The sequence below is a fragment of the Sorex fumeus genome, unplaced genomic scaffold (assembly GCF_029834395.1).
Source record: "Sorex fumeus unplaced genomic scaffold, SorFum_2.1 ptg000039l, whole genome shotgun sequence".
In the NCBI taxonomy this organism is placed as follows: domain Eukaryota; kingdom Metazoa; phylum Chordata; class Mammalia; order Eulipotyphla; family Soricidae; genus Sorex; species Sorex fumeus.
The window spans coordinates 16,965,196-16,980,049 of NW_026606096.1; the positions used below are offsets into that span (position 1 = coordinate 16,965,196).

Sequence of the window (14,854 nt, forward strand, 5' to 3'; positions counted from 1 at the left end):
CATACCAGGGGAAAAGGCAGTTCAGATAGATACCTCTATTGCAAACTACAAAACCCTGAAGGAAAGAGTGAGCAAAAGGGAATGCCCTGCCACAGAGGTGTGTGTGTGGGGGGGGGGGGGGGAATGAGGTGTGTGTGGGGGGAAGGGCTACTAGGATCATTGGTGGTGGAGAATGGGCACTGGTGGAGGAATGGGTACTCGATCATTGTATAACTGAAACCCAAGAATGAAAGTTTGTAATTCTACAACTGTACCTCAAGGTGTTTCACTAATAAAAAAAAATTAAATTAAATTAGACTAAATTGGAAAAAAAAAGCTAGAGAATTTGATTATTTTGGCAATTTCATTGGTTAAACAAGTAGCATGTGCATTGACTGCCTTTGTAGGCTGCAACGCAGAATTTATTTACCTAAATGAAAAAACTTAAGGAGACACTTGCAGAAACCTTCAGTAATTCCTCAAATGTCAAGAATTTTGATGTGGAAACTTAAAACAAAAGTAGTGTCAGTTGGTATGGTGACTAAAGTAAATAATCTAGCATGACTTTTATGAAAAATAAGAATTGACATGTGAGGCCAGAGCAGTTTCTCATTTATGTGTCAGGTCAAGTATTATTTCTCTCCTCCCAGACTCTGCCTGCCTTCCTGTCATTGCACTTGGATTTCAACTTACTCATTTTATAGAACTGCATTTGATTGTCCTAAATTGTTTTTAAAATTAAAAGTAAAACACCTGAAAAGATGATTCATATACACTAGTCATATCTCATGTTTTGATAGAGGGGCCATACCCAATTGGTGCTCAGGGCTTACTCATGACTCTGCACTCAGGAATTCCTCCTGCTGGAGCCCAGGGCACTCTATATATTGCCAGGAAATAGAATTCTAATTAGCTGCATGCACACAAGTGCCCTCCCAGTTGTACCATTGCTCTAGTCTCTCATATTTTTTTATTTTACTTAATATCAAAAGAAATGCCTGGTATAGTCTCCAGTTGAAATCTTGGTCAGAAAATTACTATCAGTCTTCTTTATTATCCTACTCTGATCAAAGGTATAATACATGGAGTACTCATATGTATGCAAATTCATGTCTGGCCATATTTTTCATTCATTCATATAGGTTAATGAAAAGAAATTATTTTGGGGATGGTGGGATAGTATAGCCCACAGTATGATACTTGCCTTGCATGTAACTTATTAGGGTTTGATCCCCAGTACTATATCATTTTCCTGCAAGCACTACCAGGAGTAGTTCTTGAGTCCAGTACCAGGAATAACCCTAAATTTGCTCATCATATCCCCAAAACAAATATCATTAATTAATAAATTGAATTTATTATTTATTTATTTATTTTGCTTTTTGGGCCACATTTGGCAATGCACAGGAGTTACTCCTGGCTCATGCACTCAGGAATTACTCCTGGAAGTGCTCAGGGGACCATATGGGATGCTGGGAATCGAATCTGGGTCAGCCGCATGCAAGGCAAATGCCCTACCTGCTGTGCTATCGCTCCAGCCCCTGAATTGATTTTTCAGATGTCACCTTTCCTAATTAATAACATTAAATGTATTTAAACAATTTAGTAGTAGTTTTTTTTGTTTCATTTTGACCTTATTTTCTTGCTGATAATAAGAAATAAATATGCTTAGTGAGATTAATTTTTAAAACAGTTCTTATTTTAGTAATGTTAATCATAAAATAAACAGCATCACATATGTTCATGCCAATCCATATGAAACCAAAAATATTAACTAGCACTTATAAAACTAGAAATATCTTTCTCTGCACACTATAAATGATCTCTTAAGATTTAACATTACTTTAGATGATCCCATAATTTTCATACAGAAAATTGTCTGGAACTCTTGTTGTTTCCAACTTTTATTGCTCCACCAAGTCACTACCATTAGGATTTCACTAAGTCATGCAAGACTTTGAGAACTTCTATTTCATCGAAGGGCTGGAGCAATAGCACAGCGGGGAAGGCATTTGCCTTGCATACAGCCGACATGGCTCACCAGGGTTCGATTCCTTCACCCCTCTTGGAGAGCTCGGCAAGCTACCGAGAGTATCTCGCCCGCACCGCAAAGCCTGGCAAGCTACCTGTGACATATTCAATATACCAAAAACAGTAACAACAAGTCTCACGATTTGCTGTGAGACTTTACTGGTGCCCACTCAAGCAAATCAATGAATAACGGGAGGACAGTTCTACAATGCTACTAAAGAATTTAAATTGATAATAATGAGGTATGATAACCACATTTGACTAGTTTACAGAGAAGAATATGTCATTGCAATTGTAATAGGACAAACCATCCAGGTGGTTAGAGAAAATTGGGACAGATTGCTTTGGAAGTTTTCCAAAGGAGAAAGTGCTCCCTGTGCTCAGTTTCAAAAGGAAGGCCAAGCAAAATTTCTTGATCCTTTTTTTTTCTTGGCTGGAGAAAATTTCCTTTTTCATTCTTAAATATTATGTGCTAGTATCTAACGACAATAGACAGAACTGCAGGCTAAAAGTACTAATATAGTACATTAAAATAAGAAGTCTAGTAACCTGTGGTCATTGTTATTTTTCAAATGGTTTAAAAAAAAAAAGACAGGGCTGGAGCATTAGCACAGCAGGTAGGGCATTTGCCTTGCACAAGGCAAACACGGGTTTGATTCCCAACATCCCATATGGTCCTCCGAGCACTGCCAGGAGTAATTCCTCAGTGCAGAGCCAGGAGTAACCTCTGTGCTTCGCCGGGTGTCACCCAAAAAAGAAAAAAAAAAAGCTTTTTTAGTATTTCCTTTACTTATCAATAAAAATGTAAGAGTACAACGTTTTGATTATAAAACGTTTTCATTTACCACTCATGATCCTTAAAACATTCCCGCAAAATATTAGCTCTGCTATTTTTCAGTGGATAGAGTGAAGTCCTACAGTGACAAACGAAGGACAGAGATACTTTCCCAGATCCGATTGCTAGTCAACTCTCGCTCTCCAGTACAGCGAGCAGTGCACTGATGTATAACCCTGTATGCACATGTTACCTGGAGAGAAATAATCAGTTACTTAACCATTGCAAAAATTTTATTATTCAGGGGCCAGAGAATGTGCAGTGCTCAGGGCACTTGCTGTACACACAGCTGACTCGGGTTCAATCCCCAGCACTCCGTATAGTGCCTTGCTGTGAGTGTAGAACCTGGAGTGAGCACTGAGCACCATTGGCTGTGCCCTCTCCCCTCAAAAATAAAAACAAACAAAAATTAACCTTTGCCTAAGCTTACTTATGTTTTTCCTGTTTGTAAGTAGATGATCAGATCAACAATTTTCAAGTTAAAAAATTCTCTTAAGCTGCTAAATATGTAGATAATTCATTCCCTTTGCAGGAGCAGATGCTGGCAGAAGTTTTGGAATTTATCTGCTTGTTTATAATCCTATGCTACAATTATTCACAATTGTGGTGGCAAACTGACCTTCCTTGTTTTATCTGAAAAATGCCACAAAAAATCTATTTGTCTTGAAAAATTAAGCAATCCAGTGCCAAATTGAATTTCCTGTAATACTTCTTGTCGCTTGCTGAAGCTCGTTTCCGTCTAGTTCCTTAATCATGTTCTCAAACACCGTGTAAATATAGAGAACATAACAGAACACCAGGACAGCAAATTTTCCCACCAAGCTCATTAAATTATGTGGTTAGTTTACCTCTGCTAGTACAATCATGTGTCAGAACCTTGAATTTCACTGAGAAGGAAAGATGGATGGACATTGTTTTCTAGCCTCTGTAAGAGGAGTTAAGATGTCAGTGGAAAAGTGCCTCGCTCCATCACCAGAGGAAGCTAATCAAGGAAAAATGTCTGTGGGTAGCATATACATTAATCTCCAGATGGATCATAGGGTGGTTATGAGGTGTAACTAATCGTATCATTGTGAGTCATCCCAGTCTGTAATAACACGTTCCACAGTGACATCAGCAGTTGTATGAGATGGATGTTGTATGAAAGGGAAAAAGCACTATTCAGCTAAAATATCTGTTTGCCTGTGCTTGACATAGTGACAGTTTGTACTGAACTCAGCTACTGTTTTCCACAATAACACATTTGCCATATCTTTTCATCTTTGTTACTGAAACTGTCTTGGGAAGTCATTGTGAGGCAATTTCAGAACCACTGTTTTTTATAATAACTTAATTCTCAAGAATGACCTGTCAAGATCAGTATAGTGTCTTCTCATCCATTTTACTGCTTAAACCAAATGTTCAAAAACTGTCTTTTTTTTCCCCAAAAATCCTATTCAGTGACAATATTACTTCATATTCTTTGCAAGTGTTTGGCTTAAGACAAGTTTGTCCAACATTCTTCTTACAGTAAAATGCATAGTTCTGATCTGTTCAATTATTCATAAGCAGATAAATGACTGAATGGAAAGAGAAACCAAACTGAAAAAATCAGAAAGCCTCAGCCTGACTCTAGCTGGGCCCTGAGCCTCTAATAGCTAAGGATATGATAACTCTGGATTTCAAACCAGACTTTGAATTCCTTAAGTATTTTCTAATTTTAAATGAAACAATTTGAAAAAGTACTTGTTTATTCTAAAGGTTTTTTTCATGCTTCTTTCTTACTGAATTGGAAATTCTTGAGGAGGTCAGACAATAGAACGTAATTTTTAATGCTTACTTTAAAAACTGAAAATAATTCTCAACTTATTGTTAAAGAATTGGAAGTAACTTTCAAAAATGAGGGAGATAACTCAAAGGATGAGGCCCAATGCTTTGGTGAAGCATCCCTGGTGGAGCACTAGTCCAAGCACCACACTTCAAGGAAGCTCTGAGCACCACAGAGATTCGACAATCAAATTAGGGCCAGAGAGAGAGAGTCCAAGAAGTTAGGTTCTTATGATACTTGCAGCCAACCATGGTTCTATCCCAGGTATGATCTCCCAAGCAATGCTGGAAGTGGCTCGTAGGTACAGAGCCAGGAACAACTGTAAGCATCGCCAGGTGTAGCCCAAACGACACCCCCACCCTAAACAAAACAAAACAAAAGTAACAAATTAAGTGTCTTTTAAAATATTTATGTGTCTTAAGAGTAAAGCAACAGGGCTAGAGAGTGCAAGCTTAGTGTTCTTGCCTTACTCCCCAGTTTGAATCTTGGTGCTGCATATAATCCCTAATGCACTTCCAGGAATGATTCCTGAGCAGAGGAGGAACAGTAAACCCTGGGCAATGCCCCCACACAAGAAAACAAACAAAACAACAAAAGAGTAAAGCAACAGTAAGACCAATAAAATACCTTTTCGAAGGACACAGTGTATGGATGTTCCTTGCCCTTTGTATGTAGTATTTACAGAAGCTGAGAACAAAAATTTATTTAGTAATTCCTGGTAACAAAAGCAAAAGGGGACATAATGAACTGCATTTCTAGTGTCTAATTTTATCTTAAAGGAATTAGAGTTTTTCAGGAGAAATGAGTAATCACTTGGAAAAAAATAGTCTTAGAAGGGTATATAACCTAACATTTCCAAAAGGCTTTGATAGTTTGCCCGAGTCATGCCATTTGGTAAAAGAAAAGTCATTTTGCACAGGCAATGTATCTGTCTGTAAGTCAGAACAAGATAGAGAGCATTTTCACACCAGCCTTTCCTGGGCTTTCTCTTCTCCGTGGTAAAAATTTGCCATATTTGTAATCACTGTTTTTACTTTTATTTTTCAGAATGACAAATCTCCTGGCAGATCTGCTAGTCGATCAAGTAATATTTCAAAAGTAAGTGAAATCTACTCACTTCCAGAGTTGTTTGTTGATTTTAATGCGTTATACACACCCTATAATTGTTTGTGTGCTATGCACAGATATGACATTAATAGTTGTGGATATTTCAAGCTTTATGATAGACACAATATACTAAAAATGAATGAAATTGTTTTCCACTTGAGTACCATATACTTTCTTGTATGTGCAAGAGAATTTGCTATTTTGAGGATGTCATTCAAAGCATGTGTTTTCCTCTCATTTGAAGAGCCATTGAGTTAACAGCTACCACAGATCCAAGTTGAGTGTATGAGGAGTCATGATTCAGGAGTTGGACTCAGTTCTTGTTGCCAAAAATTTAGAAATTAATTTAAACTTGAGTTTACTCTATACAGAAAGGATTAATAGAAAAAAAACTACTCCCTCAAGCTGGAAATTAGCTCCAATAGTAGATCACATGCATATAAATGAGGGAGCCCTGCATTTGATCCCCCAGAATCCAGGACCCTTTAGCACCACTGCTGTGGCGAAAATAAAACCCCAAAGAAACAAAAACAATACATTGGATTTGTCTATCACCTCGTCACATCAGAGGAAACCTTATATGCAGCTGCAGAATTTTGTCATCTTTGATCATATTGACATAGAAATGTACAGATAATAGGAAGATAGGAAGATCCTTGTCACAAAGCATTCTGTATCTCAAAGCTACTGTTTAAGCATGACAAAGTGCAACTAGTCAATAACTTTTAGCCTTTCCATTTATTTTTTAAGATGTAAAATGTCAGGGCTGGAATGATAGTACAGCCAGTAGGGCGTTTGCCTTGCACGCGACTGACCCGAATTCAATTCCCGGCATCCCATATGGTTCCCCAAGCACCGCCAGGAGTAATTCCTGAAGGCAGAGCCAGGAGTAACTCCTCAGTATCGCTGGGTGTGACCCCCCCAAAAAAAAGAAGTAAAATGTTAGAACAGTTCTTCATTGAATTCTTCAATGCTCTGCTGTATACTAACTGCATCTCTGTGTATGAGATAATTAATTTTAAATTGTCACGGTCACCATCCTCCCATTATTCATCAATTTGCTCGAGCAGGCCCAGTAATGTCTCCATCGTGAGACTTGTTATTACAGTTTTTGGCATATCGAATACGTCACCGGTAGCTTGCCAGGCTTTGCCTTGCAGGCGAGATACTCTTTGCATACTCATATGTGTATGTGTATGCATTTGTATTATATTACATATAGCACTGTATAACTATCTGTGCAGAAATTTAGTAAAGAAGTTTTGAGATTGTTCTTCTTAAAAAGACCTAGTGATAATTTGACTATTGTATGGTTTTTAGGAACATGGATTTCAGGAGTGGATTATTATGCTAACTTATTAATTTATATATATCACGTTATATAGTATGTTAATATATATCAATATATATGATTCATGAGGCCTGAACTGTGTAATCAATATGATTTTTCTGAAATACCTGTTAACACATATGGAAATCTGAACTTTTGGACATACTAATGTGTCTATATAATAAGTCCCTGAAGGAAAATTTGGGATTCTAATGAGCTCCCCTGATAGATAATACTTCTATCTGTTGTCACAGCTCATTGCTTTTGGAATTCAAGCACCCATATGATTGCACTAGGAATAGGCTTACTCTGGTTTTCTCTTCGCTACACCTTGTGCTGTTTCCATTTTCTTCTATATGATTTTGCTGACATAAATCATAGCCATAAGTCTGATTCAGTTCTATAAAAATCTTATAGAAAGTCATTGAGCCTGGTCATGGAAATCCCAGATGCAGTAGCACAAAAAAAAAAAAAAATGTAGACCTATTGGGACAGGATGACTTCAGAGAAAGTTTCTTAGAAAAATGGTGTGGAGACAGTAATAAAGAGTGTTGTGACCTGACCAGTTGTCAAGAAAGCATATTTAAGGAAAAATAAAGGAAGTACAGGAAGTTAGAAAAAATACACATTATTAGAGCAGGACTCTGTCTATAAAATAACTACTTCAATCCCAGTATAAAATATGACCGATAAATTTTTAATTGATAAAAGAAAACATGAGTTGTAAGGAGAAAAGCACATAAAATGGTTTTTATGGATCATTGAAATGAGAATTTTAATAGAATTCTCTTTATTTAGTCAGACCTGTGTTATTTCACTTGAAAAGAAATCTGGACTTTAAAACTTATCAAGGTCATAAAATCATTTTTCATGAGAACATTAATATCTGAAACTAAATATTATCATATTTTATTTAGAATCGAATGCCACAAACATGATCTTACTATAATGAACATCAATTCTATAACCCTGTGTTAAATAGAAAGTGTTGAGTTATAGGTGACAATTAATATTCCCCACTGGTTTTTATTTCTGGATCTTTTCACTATGTATCACTCAATCACAGTCAGATCATAAAATTTATGATGATTCCAACTTTTAAAAAATCAGATTATATTCTAGTTTTAGCAAATATAAAGCATAATTATGAACTTTGTATTATTCTAATAAGATTGGTACACTTGGCAAGTCAAACTGATCCAAAATCTATGCAGTGTCTATTAAGTATGTCACTTTCCTCCCGTTGTTCATCAATTTGCTCAAGCGGGCCCAGTAACGTCTCCATTGTGAGACTTCTTGTTACTGTGTTTAGCATATTGAATACTCTTGGTAGCTTGCCAGGCTCTCCAAGATGGGTAGAGGAATAGAACCTGGCTCGGCCGGGCCAGCTGCGCGCAAGGCAAACGCCCTACCGCTGTGCTATCACTCCAGTCATCGAATATAAAATATGGTACATGTTGAAATGATATACATGAGAATAGCCCAGAATATCTTGTGTGAATAAAGCAGCATTCATTTGTTTGTTACAATTATTTGAAAACTCTTAATATCAGCGACTTTTGCTGCATTTTAACATAGATATGTTTCACAAATAAGTTCTCAAGAGCATATTTGTGAAAAATTAGCCAAATTTGGCCTTTCTTTTATATCCTTTAGGTTGAGGGATCATTACATTCAACTGGCAAGAGAATATTATGTATTTCACACTAGAAAATCTTTTCAAAGCAAACTGTCAAAGGGAAAGAAAGACTGTACTTTCCATTCAAATCAACATCTTGAGATCTGTTTTTTAAAATACAACACTTGTGCTTTTGGGTCTGTGTGGGAAGCAGCTAAAAAATTTAATCTACTTCTGAAAAGAAATTCAAAAACCACTATGTTAACAAAATGGCATTTCAGTTTCCATCATTTCCTTTTATGGTCCCTAAGCTACATTTACTTGACACAGTTCCATGTAAATCCTTCAGTTGTTCTACAGATAGGAATAGCACATATAACATTAAAGTAAAGATAGTATATAAAATATTATTTCTAAATGATTTGATTTTTTTCCTATGTGCCCTGGTTCATAGTGCAATGTTTAAAGAATCATAGTATAACTAAATATAATTTATTCAACAAAAAGTTTAAGACTGCACTATATATGAGGAATTTTATTAATCATAGCATTTTTAAATGGAATTTTCTTTTAATAGCATCATTTTACCTTGACTTCTGTAAATCTTCACATGTCTAAAAATTGCTAGATCTGCCTTTCATGAGCAAGGTTATGGTGAAGTACTCCCTACGTGTAAAATGTGTTGGGAATTCTTTCAACTGTATGTGAGTGAGATATTTGCATCTCTGAACAGGTGTTTAATGTTCTGATTTATTGGGAGATCCCATTTTGCTTTGCATAATCAAGGGACTTTTAAATCAGCCAGGCCTTCAGACTACATGACTTTAGAGGATAAGTTTTATAGACTGATGAAGTAAAATGAGGCATAGCATAGAAAAACATCTAGAAAATTGAGTGCACTAATTTAAGAAATTTGTTAAAGCCTGAGTCAAGGTCAGTTTGAAGGCCAGAATTGAGTAAATGAGTATAAGCTGAGTTTCATTAGCGAAGATGGTGGTGGGAGTCTGAGACTTTCTTGTATCCTGAGGCTGTTTCTTTACATACACTCACTCCTTAGTTGATCTCATCAACTTTCATGACTTTATAGACAATCAATAGTCCACTGCATCCCAATAAATATTTTTAGCCCATGTTGCTGCCATGTATTCCAGATTTTTAATATCCTATTCTAAGTTTACTTGTGAATGTGCAATTAGAATCAGGTCACATGTCTCAGAAGCAGATCCTAAGATGAGAAATGTGTGTAATGTTTCATAATGGGAATACCAGGAAAAGTCATCCAAGAAATTCAAGAAGCAAGACTAGGAGGAATATGGATTCTGAAACAGTTCTCTCACCCTACAATGGGAATTCTGCCATATAAAATGTACTTGTTAGGGGGCTGGAGAGATAGTTCAGAGAATGGTGTACAGAAGATGGTGATGGGAGTGGAGAGATAGTACAGAGAATAGTTCTTTGTAATCTCTTTTCTTAAGCAGATTAAATTTTGTAGTTGCTTCCCACACTGACCAATAGGCACAAGTCTTATATTTAAAGAAAAAAAAATGGTGTGCTGATTTGTCTGGACAGTACAGTCTTTCCTTGTCCATGCCACGTCCAGGTTCAATTCCCAGTACCCCATAAGATTCCCCCCACAAAGTAAGCCCTGGCCACCACAGCTATGGCAAAAACTATAAATAAATATACTTGTTGGAGGTGGAGATATAGTACTGTAGGTACAGCTCACTCTTAATGCAACCAACTCAGATTTGATCCCCAAAACTACTTATGGTACCCTGAGCCCTCCAGGAGAGACTCCTTTGTACACAACCAGGTTAAGCACTGAGAGCAATAGGGTATGGCCCCAAAACAAACACAACTGTCACTGTCACTGTACTGTCCTCCTGTTGTTCATCAATTTGCTCAAGCAGGCCCAGTAACGTCTCCATTGTGACAATTGTTACTGTGTTTAGCATATCGAATACGTCATGGGTAGCTTGCCAGGCAGGCGAGATACTCTCGGTAGCTTGCCAGGCTCTCCAAGAGGGACAGAGGAATCGAACTCATGTCGTCCATGTTGGCTGCAGGCAAGGCAAATGCTCTACCTGCTGTGCTATCGCTCCAGCCCAATAAACAACAACAACAACAACAACAACAACAACAACAAAAGTTCATTTTCCTTTTTGATTTTTATTTCTTTGGGGACCACACCCGACAATGCTCAGAGATTACACGGCACTCAGGACCCACTCTTTGTAGCTCTCAGGGAACTATTTGGGATGCTGGGATCAAACCTGGATGGCACATGCATGACAAATGACCTGCCACTGTACTATGCCTCTGACTCAAAACAAGATTTTTTTTTCTTATCCTGGAGGCATGGAGACAGGACTTTTATCCATCACAGTGTCCATTCAGAATCACTGAGCAAGAAGGAAACCTCTAGAAACTTTGACTGCCATTATGTGTAGATAAAGCAGTCCAAAAAGCTAAAGGAGAGTTTTCAAAAAAATAATCATAATTCTAGGATGTTAGAAACAAAAGTTGAAAAATGGTGTAAAGTCGAAAGAGTGAAAAATAGAATGGATCTTGCTGAAACATTGGCATCATCTGCTGTGATCAACCAGTTACACCACGCAGATTCCTAATTCATCAGTCATCTCAGGGATGCGTATAAATCTTGATTTATCACAATTTGAGAGGAGGGGAAAATTAAGTTTATTTGAATTAGTTCTTTCTATTTTAGATCCTGGGCCATAACTTATTTTCCAACTTCTATGACTCATGCCAAATATCCCTGTTCTTTGATGATCAGTTTTATTAAACTACATGGCCTGCTTTAGAGGTGACTGACCTCCAGTCCCAATTTCCATGAACTTCAATGGTGGTTACTGTTAACACTCTTTGAAGCCTGAGTATGGATAATTTTTTTAAATATTGGGATTCCCAAGTTTTAAAATACATCATTGATGATAGAAATGATTCAAGTGGTAGAGCATTAAGTAGGTGAGGAACTGAGTTTGAGCCTCCATATTGCATGGTTTCTCAGAGATCACGGAGTACAATCTTTATAATATTTTTCTTCCTCATTAAGAAGCAGGGCTGGAGCGATAGCACAGCGGGTAGGGCGTTCGCCTTACAAGCGGCCAACATGGCCGACCCGAGTTCGATTCCTCCGCCCCTCTCGGAGAGCCCGGCAAGCTACCGAGAGTATTCAATATGCCAAACACAGTAACAACAAAGTCTCCAATGGAGACGTTACTGGGCCCGCTCGAGCAAATCGACGATCAACGGGAGGGCCTTTACCTTACCTTACCTTACCATTAAGTAGCAAGAACAATCTCCTCCAAGTGGTAAAATCTCATTATTTACTGAATTGACAGTCTATTAGATAGCATAGATTGTATTATCAAATTCATGAGGGAAAGCGCTGGCCATGTGGCCAACTAATATCAATCATTAGATGTTTGTTTTTTCTCCTAGGTCAAGGAACACCAGGTTTTAGAATTATAGACTTCATAAAGTGCAGAGAAGTTCACTGCATTAGTATGAACTTGATCTAGAGTACTAAGGTTTTCACTGAAATTTTCCATTTGAAGTTTGACAGAGAATTTGAATTGCATTCTTTCCACGGTGTTGGGGGAACAGTTTTTCCCCAATGTGCCCAGACATGTTGTGTACCGGGTATGGGCAGACGTGGGGCAGAGAGATGATGGGTATGCAGAAAAACACACTCCAGGAACAGCTGATGGTTCTTCACTTTATTGACGAATGAGACATATTTTTTAGAGGATCTCGGCTTACAGGAAGGTTCAATCACATAAAGTTTAGCATTTTTGGCATATCAGCTCTTTTACTGTGCTTTGTCCCAGTCCAATCCCAATCAAGGCTAGTTGCTGAGGATAAGATGACCTGCTAAGCATACGTGAAGTTTCTGTGTCTTTAGCACATGTGACTAGGAGATTGAGTCAGGCTGAAGGCCAAACACCCTGTGCTGGCTGACACCCCATTCTTTCCAACTTTGCCCAAATACTCCCTCTTGTGAGGCTTCGCTTCTGGGCCGCTAAGCAAAGTTGAGCCTTATCTCCTCCAGTGCCAGTCACGATGCACCACATCCAACTGGAACTTCTATATTTTGTGGTTCCAGCATCAAGACAGATTGCATTGCTACTCAAACTGGAGAACCTTCTTAAATTTTGAATTGTCCTCCCATTGTTCATCGATTTTCTCGAACGGGCCCAGTAACGTCTCCATTGTGAGACTTTGTTGTTACTGTGTTTGACATATCAAATACGTCACGGGTAGCTTGCCAGGCTCTGCCAAACGGGCAAGATATTCTCGGTAGTTTGCCGGGCTCTCTGAGAGGGGCGGAGGAATCGAACTCGAGTCGGCCATGTTGGCTGCGTGCAAGGCAAACGCCCTACCGCTGTGCTACCGAGCAAATTTTGAATACCACTCAAAATATTAGCCTCTTGAATCAGCTGATTAATGATCTGAGCAATATTCCAAAATGATCCAAATTTTATTTTTTGCCTCAAAAATTCAGATTCTGCCTGGGCATGTGTCATGTGGTGAAGTACATATTTTGCTTGTATGAGACCTGGGTTCAATCCCCTGTCACGCATTCTCTATCTTTCTTATTAGTAAGGAAAGATGCAAAATTTATTCTTCATTCTGAAGAGAATTACTGGCATATACAACACTGTGGGATTTCTAAAATTATCAATTTACTTATTTAAAACTATCCAGCTCTGAATATTTGTTGTATTTTTCTCCTTCCCTGTGTAAAAAATGTATCTTAATTGGTTTTCAGATGATTGGTCTTTCTTGCTCATTAAAGGTAATTAAGATGGTACCGTTAATACAAGCGACTAATTTAATGTCTGCCGTTTGTCAGACAATCAAAGTTACCTCTACTCTATATTGCAGCAGATGCCTGAAGCAGAACCAGGAATCTTCCCATGCCCATGAATACAACTCTCATTTTTTATGAATATTAACTTTAAAACTCTGCTAAATCAAAAGCCTCAGCCACATACCAGATATTCTGTTGTTCTATAAGAGTGGCATATCCTTCTGTTGTCTCTTGTCATTTGCCTAACTCACCAGATTTCTGCAAGAAATAAACATTAAATGGTGACATGGGAAAAATAATGATCCACATATTCCTTTAATTCTGTATTTCATGCATTGACCAAAATAATCCTTTAAATCAATGTGCATATAGTATCTTTCTCCTGTTTAAACATTCCAGTGATTTCTCAGATCACATCATGCAGAGTCAAAAATAAATCCTTACTTATATTGCTCAGGAAGCCCTAATCTAGTCAGGTGCTATCTCCTAATTGTATTTCTTATCACTTTTCCTTTAAGTCAGTCAACTTTCCTATACAATGACCTCTTACCATGTCTGTCATATATGCTTTTGCTTCAACACAGTTGCTTTCCAAAAATGGAAAGCAAAATGCTGCCAAAAATGCTCATTCCCCAGATATCCCTATGTTTAATTTTTTTTGAAGGTTAAGAAATTAGAGTTTTTTGTACAGTTTAAGTAGATGGGTCCAGTCCCTCACCAAATGTCCAGGTCTCTCCTTTATCCTTGTATGATGACCCTCATCTGGTTTTTGTATGACTTCCTAAATTCCATCTTTCGCCATATGTTCACCTCCAGGGTGTGATGACCTGCTCTGTCCCCTGCACCACTCTAACCACTGTACACTTTCCTTGTCTAAAATATTGTTTGGTCTTTCTGGGACTTCACTCCATGTCCTGGCTTTCCTAGTCTCCAGCTACAGTCACAAGTCTGTGGGTGAAACTCTGGTGATGAACTCTAGGCCTCTGAACTCTCACTGAATATGCCGCTGTCTGGCCACAGGCAAACCCTACCTGATCCTGCAGTGCATGACTTGATTTAAAAACCAAATCTGCTTAGATATCAGTGAGGATCTATGTCCTTTTTGTCCTTACTTTCCTTAAATATTTTGTTATAATCTTCACTTTTGTACATATATTAAGTGTTGTGAGAACAAAATAATTTTTTTTCCAATATGCTTTCGGAACACCTCAAAAATAATTGATTAGTAGTATACAAAGTGATTTGTGTTGCAGGAATGAATAGACCCTAGTCTGGTTAGTCAGCCTTAGAACATGTTCTTAACATGAAATATA

The 14,854-nt window shown here is 37.7% G+C and overlaps 1 protein-coding gene across 2 annotated transcripts in view; it reads left to right on the forward strand.

Annotated features, from left to right (window-relative positions):
* Positions 1-14,854, forward strand: part of MARCHF1 (membrane associated ring-CH-type finger 1) — a 637,376-nt gene that overhangs the window by 431,610 nt on the left and 190,912 nt on the right. For both annotated transcript variants that reach the window (XM_056119134.1, XM_056119132.1), the window contains exon 3: positions 5,700-5,750. In XM_056119134.1, coding sequence (XP_055975109.1) covers positions 5,700-5,750 — 51 coding nt within the window. The remainder of the gene's footprint in view (positions 1-5,699; positions 5,751-14,854) is intronic.